This window comes from Chionomys nivalis, chromosome 9 (assembly GCF_950005125.1).
Source record: "Chionomys nivalis chromosome 9, mChiNiv1.1, whole genome shotgun sequence".
Classification (NCBI taxonomy): Eukaryota; Metazoa; Chordata; class Mammalia; order Rodentia; family Cricetidae; genus Chionomys; species Chionomys nivalis.
The window spans coordinates 44217439-44236988 of record NC_080094.1 but is presented as its reverse complement, the minus strand read 5'-3'; the positions used below and the strand labels follow the sequence as shown (position 1 = coordinate 44236988).

General features: G+C 41.5%; 1 protein-coding gene across 3 annotated transcripts in view; it reads right to left on the bottom strand.

Moving 5' to 3' along the window:
• Dnaaf9 (dynein axonemal assembly factor 9) overlaps window positions 1-19550 on the bottom strand; it is a 141484-nt gene that overhangs the window by 66154 nt on the left and 55780 nt on the right. For all 3 annotated transcript variants that reach the window (XM_057780317.1, XM_057780318.1, XM_057780319.1), the window contains 5 exons: window positions 18478-18523; window positions 15953-16064; window positions 11843-11913; window positions 5127-5177; window positions 3501-3588 (listed from right to left, as the gene is read on the bottom strand). In XM_057780317.1, the coding sequence (XP_057636300.1) occupies window positions 3501-3588; window positions 5127-5177; window positions 11843-11913; window positions 15953-16064; window positions 18478-18523 (368 nt within the window). The remainder of the gene's footprint in view (window positions 1-3500; window positions 3589-5126; window positions 5178-11842; window positions 11914-15952; window positions 16065-18477; window positions 18524-19550) is intronic.

The following is a 19550-nucleotide window of genomic DNA, read 5'->3' as shown; positions in this document are numbered from 1 at the left end:
TATCAACATTTGGGAGGAGGCAAAGGTAGGAAGACCTCTAGTTTGAGACCACCCTAGGAGACAGGAGACCCTCAAACCCCAAACTAACACCTCAAAGGACAGAGCTGAAAGCCACGAGGAACAGTTCTCAGGCCTTGATAATAATCAAAGAATCAAATTTGAACACCTGACTAAACACCCACACCCCAGTGTTGGATACTAAACCAAGGCAACAAATTCAGAACATGCTGTATAAGCATTATACACTGAGCTATATCCAAGAATTATTTTTTACTTTCTTTTTCTTATTTTTTATTTTTATGTATACCTATGTAAGTGCACCATATATGTGCAGTGAGTGTCACTGGAGGCCAAAAGAGGGCATGAGGTCCCTGGGAACTGAAATTACACACAGTTGAGAGCCACCACGTGGGTGCTTCCAGGTCCTCTGGAAGAGTGGCCAGTGCTCTTAGCCACTGAGCCAATTTTCTTCCCTTACTTTTATTCTGAGACAAGGTTTTACTAAGCTGCCCAGGGGCTGGTCTTGAGCCCGAGATCTTCTTGCCTCACTCTCCTATGGCTGATAAAAGAGATTAAAAGCATGTACCCCCAGACTCAGCTTGCTGCCCAGCTGGATCTTTTTTTTTTTTTAAAAGATTTTATGTATGTATGTATTTATTTATTATGTATATAGTGTTCTGCCTGCATGTATTACTTGTCCAGCTAGAACTTTTTTAAAAAAGATTTTATTTACTTACTCATTCAATTATTTATTTATTATGTATACATTGTTCTGCCTGCATGTATGTATGTATTTATTTATTATGCATAGAACATTCCTTCCATGTATGCCTGCATGCCAGAAGAGGGCGCCAGATCCCATTATAGATGGTTGTGAGCCACCACGTAGTTCCTGAGAATTGAACTTAGGAACTCTGGAAGAGCAGCCAGTGCTCTTAACCTCAGGGCCATCTATCTCTCCAGTCTGCCGAAATTGATTTTAAAGTTGCTTTAAGTTGGTGACCTCATTTCCCTTATCAACTCTCCCCCTTTGAACCTGAAGTTGTAGGGTTATCCCATGCTAGTTCTGCTTTGTCTACTGGGAGAGTGAGGAACAAGTAGTTAGTTCTTCAGTTTCGTAAGTCCACAAAGAGAAAACTCTATTTCAGACCTGTACTTGATTACTGTCTTGAGCCTTATCCATATAAGGTTCAGGTGTGCCCAGCCTTTTAACACTGCAACACAACTGCTGTCTACAAAGGTCATACTTGAGAGCCACACAAGCAAGTCCCCTGAATTCCGTAAAATTTGCAAAAAAGGAAGTCTCAATGTTTGCACTAACTTCATGATTCTGTGTTGGGCTATAATTCCCAGCTATCCTGTGTCACAGATGCCCCATAAACCATAGGCTGGACATGGCTAGAGACGTTCTGTTTTTAAAAAACAAAATTTTTGGCCTGGCAGTGGTGGTGCACACCTTTAATCCCAGCACTTAGGAGGAAGGGACAGGCAGATCTCTGTGAGTTTGAGAGCAGCCTGGTCTAGGAATTATGTTCCAGGGGGCTGGAGAGATGGCTTAGAGGGTAAGAGCATTGCCTGCTCTTCCAAAGGTCCTGAGTTCAATTCCCAGCAACCACATGGTGGCTCACAACCATCTGTAATGGGGTCTGGTGCCCTCTTCTGGCCTGCAGGCATACACACAGACAGAATATTGTATACATAATAAATAAGTAACAACAACAACAACAAAAAAGAAAATAATGTTCCAGGACAGCCAGGGCTGTTACACAGAGAAACCCTGTTGCAAAAAAAAAAAAAAAAAAAAAAAAAAAAAAAAAAAAAAAAAAAAATTCAACAAAAAAAAATTAATAAGGAATAAAATAAATTAAATAATAAGTCAGTCTCTCTCTCTCTCTCTCTCTCTCTCTCTCTCAATATAGGGTTTCTCTGTATAGTCCTGGCTATCCTGGAACTTAGTAGATCAGGATGGCTTCAAACTCAAGAGATCCACCAGCTTCTGCCTCCCGGAGATTAAAGGTATGTGCTGCCACCACCTGGCTAAGGATTCATTTCATTTTTTAAAAAAGATTTATTTTTAATTATGTGTGTTTATCTCTATGTGTCAGTATGTGCACTTGAGCATAGGAGCCCTTGGAGGCCAAAGGTATTGGATTTCTCCGGAGTTACAAGGGGTTGTGAGTAGTCTGACTGGGAACTGAACTTGGGTCCTCTGTAAGAGCAGCAAAGCAGTCTCAACTACTAAGCCATCTTTCCAGTCCCTGGAGATAATCATGATGATGGGATCTGGAATATCTGAGCCCATGATATTGAGATTTGAACAGCTGCCATAAAGGGATGCCATGGTTGCAAGGGCATGACTGTATCATGTATGAGGAAATGGTGTGTGTCACAGAAGCCAGGGACAGACTGATGTGAGAGCTGACACAGAGGCGATGGCCTCACTTGTTGCTGGGGCTAAGGGAGGTCTGAGACCAGTCTCTATCTAGCAGGAGGTATAAAATGGATTTCAGTCCTGTAAACAAAAGGAAGTGCTAGATCAACAACTCAGACTCTTCCCCCACAGCCTCTACAGTGAAGAGTCAGGTTTGGCTCACCTTTGATTTCGGCCTCATTAGACCTTTATCTATACATGTCTGTCTGTTCTCATCAAGACTATCTGATTAGCCGGGCGGTTGGTGGCGCATGCCTTTAATCCCAGCACTTGGGAGGCAGAGGCAGGCGGATCTCTGTGAGTTTGAGACCAGCCTGGTCTACAAGAGCTAGTTCCAGAACAGGCTCCAAAACCACAGAGAAACCCTGTCTCGAAAAACCAAAAAAAAAAAAAAAAGACTATCTGATTAACAGACCTGTATGGCATCAAACTCCTTGTGTTGTACAGGCCGCCTTTAGCACACAGGCAGAACTTCTGCCTCTGCCCCCACCCCCAATACTGGGCTTACTCATGTGCCACCAGGCCCTGTTCACCTAGGGTTTTGACTTGCAAAACTTGGAGTCAATAATGAGGTATTTTGTTTTTTTGAGACAGGGTTTCCCTGTGTACCCTTGGCTGTCCTGGAACTCACTCTGTAGAGCAAGCTGGCCTCAATCTCACAAGAGAATCGCCTGCCTTAGCTTCCCGAGTGCTGGGAATAAAGGCATTACAGGCATGCACCACCACTGCCCATCAAGTAGTTGTTTTAAAACATGAAACCAGTAAGCTTGTTACACAGGAGAAAACTGTGTAGGTCATGGCTTCCTGCTGGAAGTGCTGCCACTTTGGCCCATCCTGAGGACAAAGCAATGGAAGAAGGGAGACCACATGTAGTTCTGGGATACACCCATGCTCGTGAAGCCAGCACCAGTTTCCTCAAGTAGCTGAGCCAAAGGAAAACAGCTCAGGAGAACCCTTCTCTGCCAGCATGTCTTTTCAGAGAGCAGGTGTATTATTAGCTACAACACTGTGCTAACACTTGCAAACAAGGGACTTAGACACAGCCAAGAACACAATCACAGCTGCTTACCTTCCTCAGGCCCGGACTGCGGACTGCTGGAATAAAGGTATGCTCCTTTTCCTCCTGTTAGCAATGTGCCCAAGAAACACTCGTCCCCCTTTAAAAACAATAGCAACAAAAAGCTGGTGATTTACAGCATAAAAACTTACAGAATCAAAAACTTATTCATTTTGTCAGTATAAAAAGGTGAGTCTGATTTGACTGCAACGGATACCAAGTGCTTTGACATAATCTGGTTCGTTTGGTGAATCACCAACATTGTGAGCTTTGGTTTTGTGACAAAGTTTCACTGTAGCCAGGATGGCTTGGAACTTGCAGTGATCCTCCTGCCTGAGCTTACTGACTGCAGGGACTATAGGTGTGAATGGCCTATCATACCTGGCTTTGTACTCTCCTTGGGGTGGTCTTTTTCCACACTGATGTCTGTGAAAAAAAAAGTCACCTCTTTTGTCATCTCAGCTTCTGGGTAGGTCAATTTGGAACCTCCTTTTTTTTTTTTTTTTTTTTTTTTTTTTGAGAGAGGGGTTTCGCTGTGTTACATTATTAGCTGTCCTAGAAGTAGCTCTAGTAGATCAGGTTGACCTCGAACTAAGAGATCCACCTGCCTCTGTCTTCCGAGTCCTGGGATTAAAGGCGTGTGCCACCACCACCCAGCCCATGGAAACTGCTTTTAATAGTGCTTAAGACAGGATGGGGAGATAGACAGTTCCATGGTAGAGAGTTCTTGTCTAGAATGCTCAAGGCTTTGGATTTGTACAGGAAGAGCTGAGAGATGGCTCAGAGGTTAAGAGCATTGCCTGTTCTTCCAAAGGTCCTGAGTTCAATTCCCAGCAACCACATGGTGGCTCACAACCATCTGTAATGGGGTCTGGTGCCCTCTTCTGGCCTGCAGGCATACACACAGACAGAATACTGTATACATAATAAATAAATAAATATTAAAAAAATTGCACAGGGAGATTTTTTAAAACATTAAAAATTCTAGGTAGAATCTCTTTCATTTTGTTCCCTGAAAGCATTTTCTTCCATCAGAGACCTAACAGGAAGCAGGAAATGCTAACAGGTATCGAAGACAAACTTTTTTTCTAAGAGTTAGGTATTTAAAAAAAAAATTATTTATGTATTTTATGGGCATGGGTGTCTTGTCTACCATGTACATTTATGTACTATAAGTGTGCTTGGTGTCCTTGGAGGCCATAGGATCCCCTGTGAGTAGAGATACAAATGTTTGTGAGCTACCATGTTGGTGCGAGGAGCAGACCTTGTGTCTTCTGAAGAGCTGCCAGTGAACTTTACTGCTGAGCCATCACTGCAGCCCCAAGGTTAAATGTTTTATCATTACAACCTGCTTATATTTGGACCATAATACACAAATATTTATTTTAGGTGTATAAGTACTCTGCCTGCATGTATGTCTGTGCACCACATGTGTGTGCGCTACCCAGGGAGGCCAGAAGAGGACACAGAATCCCATGGAACTAGAGCAATGAACAGTTATGAGCCACCATGTGGGTGCTGGGAACCTAACCCAGGTTCCCTACAGGAGCAGCAAGAGATCTTAACTGCTGAGTCGTCTTTCTAGCCCCATCTCATGTTAATGATGATGTTATCACTGGGAACAAAAATGCTGCTTACCCGTGTTGCTTGCAGAGTTTTCTCAGACAATTTTATTTCATTATCTTCTACCTGTATCCAATGGAAAAGAAGAATTTTCAATTTAGTGCTTCAAGGATAGAATCCTGCTGTTTCTCCCTAGGTAGTTCCTCTGTGACATCGAATCCTCTCAGGCCCTGACATACTGGCAAAGACACTGCTGGCCATCAGAACTCAAGCACTAGGCTGAGATGGGTTTTCCAGATAGGATCTCAGGCACAGCTAATGAGCTCAGACACACGGAGAATGCATAATCTCCACTGATATTTACAGTAGGGGGAAACCCATGTTGCGATGAATGAGAACACACTGAAGCATTTCCAGAGTATACTAAAAGGCAGGATCTCTCTAAGTAGCCCCGACTGGCCCTCAACTGCTATGTAGATCAGGTTAGCCTCAAATTTACAGAGATCCACCTCCTCTGCCTACTAAGTGCTAGGATTAAAGGTGTGTGCCACCATGCCTGGCCACAGCGCTCCTTACTTGAACATATGTTAGAATATGACTCTTTGTTCTCCCCTATCTACATCAGAAATACAAAAACAGATTCTAAAATAGGTACTAAGACGTCATCTTTTAAAGGCAGGCCTTATTCAGTTCAGGCTACTCTAAAATTCACTATGTAATGCTATATAATCCTGGTGAGCCTCAAACCTGAAGTCCTCTGGCTCCAGCCTTCAGGGCTGGGCTTACAAGTATGAGCTGCCATGCTTGTTCATGGTATGCATACTATGTGACTGTGTGTGTTTAGTCTCAAATGACTTAGATTTAATTAGTGGAAGCAAACTATATGTAGAGCTTACAATAAATAAGAGTTATAGGGTCAGGTGCTGGCACATGCCTTTAATCCCAGGACTTAGGGGGGCAGAGGCAGGTGGATCTCTATGAATTTGAGGCCAGTTAGAGTGAGTTCCAGGATAGTCAGGGTAACACAGAGAAACCCTGCCTTGAAAAAACAAACAAACAAAAAACGAAGAATCAGTGCCCTCTGCAAACTGAGACTTCCCTTCACCCTGGTCCTTTTCTAACAAAAGTATCTGCAGTGCTCCTGGAACAGCTCAGAGAAAGAAAGACTATAGGCTCTTTTTTTTTTTTTTTTTTTTTTAAACAAGGTCAGTTATGCTGGCTAATTTTCTTAAATTGATATTTACTGAGTCCTACATTTTTCTCTGCTCCCCTCCCTGCCTCTCCCTTCCCCCTTTCAATCCTTCCCCAAAGTCCCAGTGCTCCCAATTTACTCAGGAGATCTTGTCTTTTTATACCTTCTACTTCCCATGTAGATTATATCAATGTAAGTCTCTCTTAGTGTCCTCATTTTTGTCTAAATTCTCTGGGATTGTGATTTGCAGGCTGGCTTTCTTTGCTTTACGTTTAAAAAGCACCAAAGAGTACATGTGATAATCGTCTTTCTGTATCTGGGTTACCTCACTCAAAATGTTTTCTAGCTCCATCCATTTTCCTTCAAAATTCAAGCTGTCATTATTTTTTTCTGCTGTGTAGTAATCCATTGTGTAAATGTACCACATATTCCTTATCCATTCTTCGATCCAAGGGCATTTGGGATGCTTCCAGGTTCTGGCTATGACAAACAAAGCTGCTATGAACATAGTTGAGCACATGTCCTTGTGGCACGATTGAACATCCTTTGGATATATACCCAAAAGTGGTATTACTGGGTCTTGAGGAAGGTTCTTTCCTAATTTCTGAGAAATCACCACACTGACATCCAAAGAGATTGTACCAGCTTGCACTCCCACCAGCGATGCAGGAGTGTTCCCTTTTCCCCACAACCTCTCCAACAAAAGTTGTCATCAGTGTTTTTGATCTTGGCCATTCTTACATGTCTAAGATGGAATCTCAGAGTTGTTTTGATTTGCATTTCTCTGATGACTAAGGATGCTGAACATTTCCTTAAGTGTCTTTCAGCCATTTTAGATTCCTCTGTTGAGAGTTCTCTGTTTAGGACTGTACTCCATTTTTTTTTAAATTGGATTATGTTATCTTTTGGTGTCCAATTTCTTGAGTTTTTTGTATATTTTGGAAGTCAGACCTCTGTCTGATGTGGGGTTAGTGAAGATCTTTTCCCATTCTGTAGGCTGTCATTTTGTCTTGTTGACTGTGTCCTTTGCTTTACAGAGGCTTTTCAGTTTCAGGAGATCCCATTTATTGTTTCTCTCAGTGTCTGTGCTGTTGGGGTTATATTTAGGAAGTGGTTCCCTGTGCTAATGTGTTCAAGTGTACTTCCCACTTTCTCTTCTATAAGGTTTAGTGTGGCTGGATTTATGTTGAGATCTTTGATCCATTTGGACTTGAGTTTTGTGCAGTGATGGATATGGGTCTATTTTCATTCTTCTACATGTTGATATCCAGTTATGCCAGCACCACTTGTTAAATACGCTTTCTTTTTCCATTTGATATTTTTTGCTTCTTTGTCAAATATCAGGTGTTCAAAGATGTGTGGATGGATATCTGGATCTTCTATTCGGTTCCATCGGTCCTCCTGTCTGTTCTTATGCCAATACCAGGCTGTTCTCAGTACTGCAGCTCTGTAATAGACTTCGAAGTCAGGGATTGTGATGCCTCCAGAAGTTCTTTTATTGTACAGGATTATTTTGGCTATTCTGGGTCTTTTGCTTTTCCATATGAAGTTGAGTACCATTCTTTCAAGATCTTTGAAGAATTTTTCTGGGATTTTGATGGCATTGCGTTGAATCTGCAGATTGTTTTTGGTAAGATTGCCATTTTTACCATGTTAATTCTGTCTACCCAAGTGCATGGGATATCTTTCCACTTTCTGGTGTCTTCTTCAATTTCTTTCTTCACAGATTTAAAGTTCTTGTCATACAAGTCTTCCACTTGTTTTGTTAGAGTTACTCTGAGATACTTTATGCTATTTGTGGCTATTGTGAAGGGTGTTATTTCTCTGAATTCTTCTTGAGTTAATCTTGTATCCTGCTACATTGCTGAAAGTGTTTATGAGTTGTAGAAGTTCCTTGGGAGAATTTTTGGGATCATTTATGTAAACCATCATATCATCAGCAAACAGTGAGAGTTTGACTTCTTTTCCAATTTATATCTCCTTTTGGTGTCTTATTGCTCTAGCTAGGACCTCAAGAACTATACTGAATAGATATGGAGAGAATGGACAACCTTGTCTTGTTCCTGATTTCAGTGGAATCTCTGGGAGTTTCTCTCTATTTAGTTTGATGTTGGCTGTTGGCTGGCTGTATATTGCTTAATTATGTTTAGGTATGGTCCTTATATCCCTGCTCTCTCCAAGACCTTTATCATGAAGGGATGTTCTATTTTGTCAAAAGCCTTTTCGGCATCTAATGAGATGATCATGTGGTTTTTATTTTTCAGCTTGTTTATATGGTGGATTATATTGACAGATTTTCGTATGTTGAACCATCCCTGCATCTGTGGGATGAAGCCGACTTGATCATGGTGGATGATAGTTCTGAATGTGTTCTTGGATTCGATTTGCCAGTATTTTATTTAGTATTTTTGCATCAAAGTTCATGAGTGAGATTGGTGTGTAATTTTCTTTCTTAGTAATGTCCTTCTGTGGTTTGGGTATCAGGGTAATTGTAGCCTCATAAAGAGTTTGGCAATGTTCCTTCTGTTTCTACTGTATGGAATAATTTGAGGAGTATTGGTATTAGTTTTTCTTTGAAAGTCTTGTAGAATTCTGAGCTGAAACCATCTGATCCTGGGCTTTTTTTGGTTGTGAGACTTTTGATGAGTCCTTCTACTTCAGCAGTAATAGGTCTGTTTAATTTGCTTATCTGGTCTTGATTCAATTTTGATAAGTGGTATTTATCCAGAAAGTTGTCCATTTCCTTTAAGTTTTCCAATTTTGTGGAGTACAGGTTTTCAAAATATGATCTGATGATTCTCTGTATTTCCTCCGTGTCTGTTGTTATGTCCCCCTTTTCATTTTTGATTTTGTTAATTTGGATATTCTCTATCTTTTGGTTAGTTTGGATAAAGGTTTGTCTATTTTGTTGATTTTCTCGAAGAACCAGCTCTTCGTCTCATTGATTCTTTGTATTGTTTTCTTTGTTTCTATTTTGTTGATTTCAGTTCTCAATTTGATTATCTCCTGTCTAGTTCTCTTAGGTGAGTTTGCTTCTTTTTGTTCTAAAGTTTTCAAATGTTCTGTTAATTCACTACTGTGAGATTTTCCCAGCTTCTTTAGGTAGGCGTTTAGTGCTTTGAACTTTCTCTTAACACTGCTTTCATTGTGTCCCATAAATTTGGGTATGTTGTGTGGTCATTTTCATTGAATTTACGAAGTTTTTAATTTCCCCCTTTATTTCTTCCTTGATTCATTGATGATTCAGGTGAGCATTGTTTAATTTCCACGTGTTTGTGGAATTAGTACTGCTGTTGACTTCAAGTTTTAAACCATGGTGATACGATAAGGTACATTGGATTATTGCTTTTTTTTTTTTTTTGTATTTGTTGAGGTTTGTTTGGTTACCAAGTATGTAGTCAATTTTTGAGAAGGTTCTATGAGGTGCTGAGAAGAAGGTATATTCTGTTTGAATGGAATATTCTATAGATGTCTGTTAAGTCCATTTGAGACATAACATTTATTAGTTCTCTTATTTCTCTGTTCATTTTTTTGTCTGACCTGTCCAGTGGTGAGAGGGGAGTGTTGAAGTCTCCCACTATTAGTGTGTGGAATTTAATGTATGATTTAAGAGGGTGCCCTTATATTTGGGGCATAGATGTTCAGTATTGAAATTTCCTCTTGATGGATTTTTCCTGTGACTGATATGAAATGACCTTGTCTCTTTTGACTGATTTTAGCTTGAAGTCTACTTTGTTAGATATTAGGATAGCTACACCCGCTTGTTTCTTAGGTCCATTTGATTGGATGTTTTCTTTAACTGATGAGTCGATTTCCTCTATTGTATCTTCAGCGCTTGAGATTCTCTCTTCCATCTCTTGTATTCTGATGTTCATGATTGCGTTTGTGGTTCCTGATCTTTTTCTCATGACTCTGTTTCTATAATTCCTTCGACTTGTGTTTTCTTTATTGTTTCTATTTCAGTTTTCAAATACTGAATAGTTTCTTTTATATGTTTGATTTCTTTTTCTTGGTTTTCTTTAAGTGATTTACTTATATCTTCCAATTTTTTGTTTGTCTTTTCCTCAATTTCTTTAAGGGAATTTCTCATTTTATCTTTAAGAATTTCAAACATTTTCTTGAAGTTATTTTTTAGGTCATTTTCTTCTGGTTCATCTATATTTGGTTGCTCAGGTCTTGTTGTTGTAGGATCTTTAGGTTTTACTGGTGTTGTGTCATTCTTTGTAGTGTAGCGTGTGATCTTACCTTTTCTATTCATCTTTTCCTCTAATAGGTGTGGTTGGGGCTGTCTGAGATTCTGTTGAATAATCTTCTAGGTGCCAGAAAATCCAAAGCTCAGATGGTTGTTCCTTGTGGTACAGTCAGTGTCACAGTTCTAGTTACCCCGTTGGTTATTCGGTGTCCTGGAGATAGCTCAGCGCTCCTGTGCTATGCTCTGCTCCCTTGGAGTTTGCTGTCTCAGGCCTACTTTGGCCTAGGTTGCGGCTTTGCCCTGTTTCTGTAAATCCTGGTCTGGATCTCCTCCTGCAAAAGTCCCTGGCTTGGAGTTGGACTTGTTCTGGTGGAGATCGCTGACTCTGTATCTGGTCGCTCTCTCAATCCTGATCTGTCAGTGTCCTGGGACTGGGTTGGCTCCTGGGGACTGGATTTACTCCTGGCTTTTGCTCCTGGTGGAGCTTGTTCACTCTCTGTCCTAGATAGCTGGTTCTGGTGGAAATCACTGACTCTGAGTCAGATCACTGGCTCAATCTGGTACTGGATTTGCTCCTGGCTTCGGCTGTAGGTTCTTGTGTTGAAGTCACCTAACCTACCACTCAATCTAGGCCAACATTCAGAGCACTGCTTTATCAGCTAGTCTCTGGTTATCACCCTTCTTTTCGTGGTCTGAGATGCTATCATCAAGAAATTCATGTATCCCTGAAGTACTTAAACTGTTTAATACCAGATTCCCTGCTAACATCTTCTCTATGTCTCAAAAAACCTATGTGGGAATGGTAGTGATTGTAGTCCTCACAACTGCCTAGCATTTGAAAGCTGGAGGCCGGAGGAGCAAGACATCCCTGGTCAGAGTGAGAGATGAATGGAGTATTAGAACTAGTCCCTGGCTATCAGCCTAAACTCTAGTTGTGTAGTTATGTTTGTATTCTCTCTCTCTCTTCATCCCTCCCTCCCTCCCTCCCTCCCTCCCTCCCTCCCTCCCTCCCTCCCTCCCTCCCTCCTTCCCTTCTTCCCTCCTTTCTTTTTGAGATAGAGTTTCTCTGTATAGCTTTGGAGCCTGTCCTGGAACTTGCTCTGTAGACCAGGCTGGCCTCAAACTCACAAAGATCCACCTGTCTCTGCCTCCCAAGTGCTGGGATTAAAGACACTCTAGTGTACTTATCTGCAACCTGAGGGTGTTAATGTCTTCCTTCAGTGACTGCACAAATCACTTTGTTCCCTTTTTGAAGGTTTCCACTACTATGAGTAGGTTCTATTCCTAAATAAAAGCTAGATCACAATCTGACAGCCCTCCAGGGACTCCTTAAAGAGGTTCCCCCTTAAGTCTCTGCCCCAGGGTTTTCTGGGTTTAGGTTCCCTGTGACCAGGGCCTGATACTAACCAGCCAGGAAGAGAATCTGGGGATGGCAGCTGTCAGGATGATGTAACTGGTTTCTGGTGTAATAGTGCCACCTGTAGGAAGACCAAAGACATGCCAGTTATGCCTAGACATCTTAGCACACCTTGCAGGCCTACTCTGATAGAAAGTTCCCCTTCACTTCTCCGAAGCAAGGGCTTCTTTTAGCAGAGTCTAGTGCCCCCACCAACACAAAGGGAGCGTCTTCACCTAGCTACAGGGAGACTGATAAGCTGATGGTGAAAGGTGGCCGAGTAGTCTTCAGAATGTAATGGGTATAAATGAGTAATCATAGATGAGTCCGTTTACTTTTCATTTTTTATCAAGATGTACAAGTATTATGTATGAGCCGGGCGGTGGTGGCACACGCCTTTAATCCCAGCACTTGGGAGGCAGAGGCAGGCAGATCTCTGTGAGTTCAAGACCAGCCTGGTCTACAAGAGCTAGTTCCAGGACAGGCTCCAAAGCCACAGAGAAACCCTGTCTCGAAAAAACCAAAAATAAATAAATAAATAATAAAAGATAAAAAAATAAATAAATAAAATAAAAAACAAGTATGATGTATGCCACATCTACCACTATCCGGTATTAACAAAGCTGGAAGGCAAGAGTCCTTTGATATGATATGGAGCTATGGGATTTGGAGTTTGTCCTGCTGAGTTTTTATCTTGCTCTGGTCCAGTACTTACTCACTATGCCCTGATTTTTCCTTTTTGTAATTTTTCCTTTTTAATGTATATTCTGTGCTACTGTATGTTAGAAGCATGTAATTTGTCTTTTGATTTTACAGAAGCTTATAATTAAAGAGAATGCCTTGAGTCTTAGAAGAGACTTTTAAAATTGGACTTTTTTTTTTTCTCAAGACAGGGTTTTTCTGTAGCTTTGGAGCCTGTCTTAGAACTAGCTCTTGTAAGCCAGGCGGTGGTGGCGCATGCCTTTAATCCCAGCACTCAGGAGGCAGAGGCAGGTGGATCTCTGGGAGTTCGAGGTCAGCCTGGTCTACAAGAGCTAGTTCCAGGATGGGCACCAAAGCTACAGAGAAACCCTGTCTCGAAAAACCAAAAAAAAAAAAAAAAAAAAAAAAGAAAGAAAGAAAGAAAGCATCCCAGGCCCCACCTGTGCCGTCTATGTGACCCCATGTGGGTCAAGCTGAGCTACAACAGTTAATTCTTACACTTTGTGAATGGAATTACAAAAAAAAAAAAAAAAAAAAAAAAAAAAAAACTAGCTCTTTTTGGAATTGGACTTTTAAGCAGTGTTGAAACTGAAAGACTATGGGGACTTTTGGAGTTAAATTGAATACATTTTGATATGGCTAAAAGTCTATGAAGGTCAGGGAGCAGAATGATGTGGTTTGAGTGTGGCCCCCATAGGCTCATTGTTGGAACTGTTTGGGAAGGTTTAGAAGGTGTGACCTTGTTGGAAGGGATGTGTCACAAAAGAGGGATTTGAGGCTTCAAAACTTTCCCACCATTCCTAGAATGCTGTCTTCTGCTTTTGGCTCTCAGATGTTCCTGCTGCCATGCCTTTGCTTTGGACTCTAACCCTCTGGAACCAGAAGCCCAATTAAACCTTCTTTTCTAAGTTGCCTTGGTCATGGTGTTTTTTCAAAGCAACAGAACAGTAACTAAGACAGCAGGACACTTTTACTGAGAAAGATGAAGAGGACTGTCCTCTCACTGGATGACTGAACAGGGGTTAAACTCCAAAAAACTCTACTCAAATCCTGTTTCATGGTAATGACGTTTGTGGTTTTTTTTTTTTTTTTGGCTTTTCTGAGAGGTTTCCCTGTAGCTATAGAGCCCATCCTGGAACTTGCTATGTAGACCAAGCTGGCTTTGAGCTCCTGGTAGTGATCCTCCAGCTTTTGCCCCCAACTCCTGGGATTACAGACATGCCCTGTATTCACCATCACAAATAAGTTAAGTTACTACTGCAAGCATTTCTTATGTGCTGTGGGAGAATGTTTTTGTACACTGTAAAGATTTGTCACTCATATTGGTTTAATAAAATGCTGATTGGCCAGTAACAGGCAGAAAGTATTGGCAGGGTAACCAGATGAGGTGAATTGTGGAAAGAGGAAGACAGAAAGCCAGATGCAGAAGAAGCAAGATGAGAATGCTATACTGAGAAAAGGTTGTAAGTTGTAAGAACTAGCTAATAATAAGCCTGAGCCAATAGGCCAAACAGTGTGTAATTAATATAGGCTTCTGTGTGTTTCTTTGGGACTGAACAACTGTGGGACTGAGACTTCCATCTATACTTATGTTTCACTTTCTTGTAAACAAGCAAAACTGGTACAAGATGGGGCTATTTGGCAGTCTGGGACTCCCTGTTGCTACCCTGGCTGTTGTGAACAGGACTGCAAGTCAAAGGGCCAGCTAGATGACATGCATGCTAACTGTTCTACACAACTTTAAGAGTTTATTGTTCTGGCTCTTGAAGGTGTAGACTCAGCAAGAAGTATTTCAGTTTGTACCAGACTTCGCTATCACAAACCTTGGAAAACTATAGATAACCCACCAGCCATTTCTACTGAGGTCAAAGGTGGGGCACTCCCCCAATGGCCTAGCAGAGTGATTACTGTGAATGGCATTAAAGAGACAATGGTGTGATTAGTGAAAATACACCTTTGTTTATATGTAAGATAAACTGTGATTGATGCAAACCTGTAATCCCTCCTCTCCGGCTATACAATATACTCCTCTGCTGCCTTCCCTGGTACTGCAATAGGCTTCTCTCAAGTGATCTTTTCTTACCTACTTTTAGTGGTACTGACTGACCTGGTAACACAGAGAAGGACAAAGACAGTAACAGTGACAATAAAGGGTGGTGGTGCACACCTTTAATCCCAGCACTTGGGAGACAGGTGGATCTCTGTGAGCTCGCCTGGTCTACAAAGCAAGTTCCAGGACTGCCAGAGCTAAACAGTGAAACCTAGCTTGAAAAACAAGCAAGCAAAGAGTGACAGTGACAGCAGAGGTAGCAAAGGAGGGGCTATACGGAACAGATCACAGGCCAGGCACAGCAGCAATGCCGCTAGCTACTTTACAACAAGAGGCAGAGGGACAGTCTGACGGTAACTGAGGTGAGAACAAGAGGGATGGCAGAATTAGGGAGAGGCTGGATAGCTGGTGCTAAAGGATAAAAAAGCATAAAGATTAGTTAAGAGAAACTGCAGGTCCTGATATTTGGAAAAGTTTCAGAGTGCTAGTAAGCTTTTAAGGCTAAAAGTCTCAGACACTTCAGGCCTGGGAGCTATGACAACGGCAAATGTCAACAGCAAAGAAATTCTGACACCTTGGCCCACCAGGTGCTATACCAGCTGCTGCTAGGGGCTAAGAAATCCCAAGTTTCTAAGTCTACAAAGGAGTTGACACTTGTACAGTTCAGGGTCCTAGCTTCCTAGGCGTATAAGAGAGCTGCTCACACTTGGAAAACTGGGAGTTCTGCTACCCTAGGCCTGTAATGAGGGTTCTAACACTAGAGAGGCCCTTGCTGCTGCTGCCAAACACTGAAATTTACAAAAGGTGCCAAAGCACTTGGTGGACTTCTTATGCTGATTTCTGTCAAGGCAGAACAAAAGGACCAGCTGGTTAACTGGTGACAGTACCAGTACCACACAATATCATCCTTTGCAGATTTTTCTTTTGGCCAATATAAGGAATAACAAGTCGTATCTAACTTTTATTTTATAAATTGTTTCCTCTTGACCATTACAGAGGCCGCATATCTTCATAAACATAAGCCCATCAGCCTTATTTTTTGTTTTCTTTTCTTTTCTTTTTTTTTGGTTTTTCAAGACAGGGTTTCTCTGTGGCTTTGGAGCCTGTCCTGGAACTAGCTCTGTAGACCAGGCTGTTATTTTTTGTTTTCTACCGCTGTGAACAGCCTGCTTGTATTTTTTGCTCATGTAACTATTAAATAGTATATTTTTTCTTATTAATTTATAAGTACTATTCACTAGTTAGAATATATACCATCTGCTTATTGTAAGTAGTTTAACATATTAATCAGTTTATGTCATCTTTGGCTTAATTTATGATTTTATAAATTTTTCAACGTTTGCCTTCTAGACATCACACACACACTTACCCTTTTCTTTAACTAGGATCCGAGAAGTCAAAAATGACTCTGAGAAGACCACAGATCCTAAGCATCCTCCTCCTCCCAGCAAGTCAGGAATGTCATAGACGGTCATACAAGCCTGTGTGAGTGAGAAGCAGGTACAGAACCATTATTAGCTTAGCACTTCAGGAGGAGAGCCAGAGGGAACAGGCAGGACTATCGCTCTAAAGTACATGGCAAAAGAATACTGATAAATCTCTAAGGATCTATGCTGAAATCAATGCTTAGATCTCGAAGGATCCATACACTTTGACCGGAGAAATGCCTTCAGACTTTCCAGCAGGTGACCCTAGACTTGTGACATGCATAGGCTGGAAGGACAGTGTGTTTATGTTCTTATGAATTCCCTCAGATTGTCATCCTCGGAAAAAATAACACAATCTTTCTTCTTTCCCTTTTCTTTTTTAAACTTAAAACTGTTTTTTTATGTGTATGTTGTGTGTGTGCAGGTACTTATAGAAGCCAGAGGAGGGTGCTGGATCCCCTGGAGCTGGAGTTACAGGTAGCTGTGAGCCTCCCCACATGAGGGTCGTGAACTGAGTCTGGGTCCTCTGGAAGAGCAGTTTGTACTCTTAACTGCTGAGCCCCTCTCTAGGCCCACAGTCTGCCTTCTTTTTTTTTTTTAAATTTATCTTTTTAAAAATTTGTTTATATGTATGAGTGTTCTATTTGCAAGCATGCCTGCATGACAAGAGGGCATCATATCCATTTTAGATGGTGTGAGCTACCATGTGGTGGCTGGGAATTTAATTCAGGTCCTCTGGAAGAGCAGACAGTACTCTAGACCACTGAGTTAACTCTTCATTCCTATTCATGATTGGATACAGCCTACAGAGTCAGAGGTGTTTCTTCCAGGCTTTTGAATGCCCATCCACTTCACACTTTCACAGTATCACACGTCCAACAATCCTCTGGTTTAGGCTGCAGTTCTCTCTCGGTGAGCCAGGAAAGGTATTCATTAAGTTGGTATACACATCTGTCACCATGGGTATTTATGAGTGCACAGCAGCACACAGCTGCAAACGATCATTCCAGCACAGTAGAGCCTTCTTCCCTCTTAGCCATGACTATGCTCACTGAGATTTCAGTTACTCAGGGCCAGTGGTAGCACAAAAGTATTAAATGTTCAACTCCAGAAAGAAGAAATGCATGGATTTTAAACAGTATTCCATTCAAGAAAGAATGACTACATTTTATGCTGTCTCACTCCATCTTGCTTAGGATATGAATCATCCCTTTGTCCACAGCACTCTAGTTCATATACTACTTATCTATTGCTTATAGTTGTCTGAGTTATCAGACTGACTTGTCATAGTATTAAAATGCTCATAGACAAGTAGGGGTTTTTTTTTTGTTGTTGTTGTTTTTTTTGTTTGTTTTGGCAGAGCTAAGAAATATCTTAACACAGATTCATGCATTAAAGAGAAGGAGAGGCACTCAGAAAGAAAGTCTGATATACACATTCTGTAACTCCAACCCCAGGGGATCAACACCCTCTTCTGGCATCAAAGGGTACTGCAAGTATGTGTTGCACAGATCAAGCAAAACACTCATGCATAAAAAATTAAAACAGATCTAGAATAGGATAAAAAATAAAAAGTAAAGTACTTCCAGTATCAAGTGATTTTTTTTGTTGTTGTTTTTGAGACAGCGTTTCTTTGTGTAACAGCCCTAGCTGTCCTGGAACTTGCTCTGTAGACAAGGTTGGCCTTGAACTCACAGAGACCAGCCAGGTCTCTCTGCCTTTGGAGTTCTGGAATTAAAGGTGTGCACTATCATACCTGGCTCAGTTTATTTTTAAATCATTCCATTGCCCTAGCAGAGGATATGTAAAACCCTGCTCTGACTACCTGACTTCACAAGACATACAGGCACCTGAGGACTATTATCTATGATATATTTTAACTTTTATTTTAACTATTTTATGTGCAATGGTGTGAAGGTGTCAGAATACCTTAGAACTGGATTTATAATCACTTATGAACTGCCATGTGGGTGCTGGGAATTGAACCCGGATCCTCTGGGAGAGCAGTCAGTGCTCCTAACCACTGAGCCATAAATCCCCTGGTTCCTGTGAAGGCAGCCAGTGCAGATCTTATAGTGAAAAGAAGACCTTGGAAGGTTGGAGAAACGGTTCAGCAGTTAGGACATGTGCTGCTCTTCCAGAAGGCCTGAGTTCGGTTCCCAGCAAAATACTGGACAGCTCACCACTGCCTGTAGCTCCAGAGAATCTGACACCCTCTTCTGGTCTCCACTGGGTACTAGCACACATGTAGCATACACACAAATAAAGATAAAATCTTTTTAAAAAAGGAAAAAATGAACCACTGAAAACTTGTCTGCTGTGCTCAGTTCATGTTTTCATGCAGTGGCCCACGATCTTAGCTGCCTGCAGAACTTCTCAGTCATCTACTTGCACCAAGTCCTTTGTGGATGACCCTCTGCAGCCATTCCCAGTTGGCTGACTCTGAAGAGCTCTGTTAAGTGCTTACCGTTTTCACAAAGGATAAGCTATCTTCATTATCCAGAGGCACAATTCTAGAAGAAAGAGACAGGAGAGAAAAACATTAAACGATTTTGGTTTCTGTTTGTTTTAAAACAGGGCTTCATGTAACCAGGCTGGCTTCACACTCACTATGCAGCTGAGGAGAAGAGGCAGGAAGACAGAAGTTTAAGGCTAACCTGGGCTATATGAGACCCATCTCAACAAAGAACAAAATAACAAACATTGGGTTACATGTATCCAGAATTGGCAACGGAAAGAATAATGCTAGTATCTGACTCCAGACTCATAATTTCATGAGACAAAACTTGGGTACAGGGACCCAGACAAGCACAGCAAGCATAGGTCCCATCTGGAATGGCACCTCTCCCAGAGTGGAAATGTGCTGAGGCCAACAATGGTAGCAGCTATAAGGTCTCTCTCAAATACAGCCTTATGTATCCCAGGCTGGCCTTATATTTTCTACGTATCACAAGATGACCATGAACTTATGATCTTCTTGCTCTTTCTGAGCCATCTCACTGGTCTTCAGGTGTCAAATTCTTTTTTTTTTTTAAATTTTATTTAACTTTATTTCATGTGCGTTGGTGTGAAGGTGTCAGATTCCCTGGGACTGGAATTACAGAGAGTTGTGAGCTGCCATGTGGGTGCTGAAAGAGGAACCAGTTCTCTTAACTTCTGAGCCATCTCTCCAGCCCCCAGGTGTCAAACTCTTGATCCTCCTGCCTCTGCTTCCTGAGTGTTGAGATTCCATGCATGTACCACAACTGGACAGTCTCTTCTCTTTGTGATGTAGGATGTCCTTCTGCATATGTGTTGCTTTTACTGGTTGATGAATAAAGCTTTTTGGGTCAATGGCTTAGCAGAGTAAAGCCAGGTGGGAAATCAGAACAGAGATAGATTAGATAGATAGACAGATAGACAGACAGACAGACAGACAGACAGTCAAAGAGACGCCATGTAGCTGCCGAAGGAGGCGGACACTAGATCCTTACCAGTAAGCTAAAGCCTCGTGCCGATACAATAATAGAAATGAGTTAATTCAAGATGCAAGAGCTACCT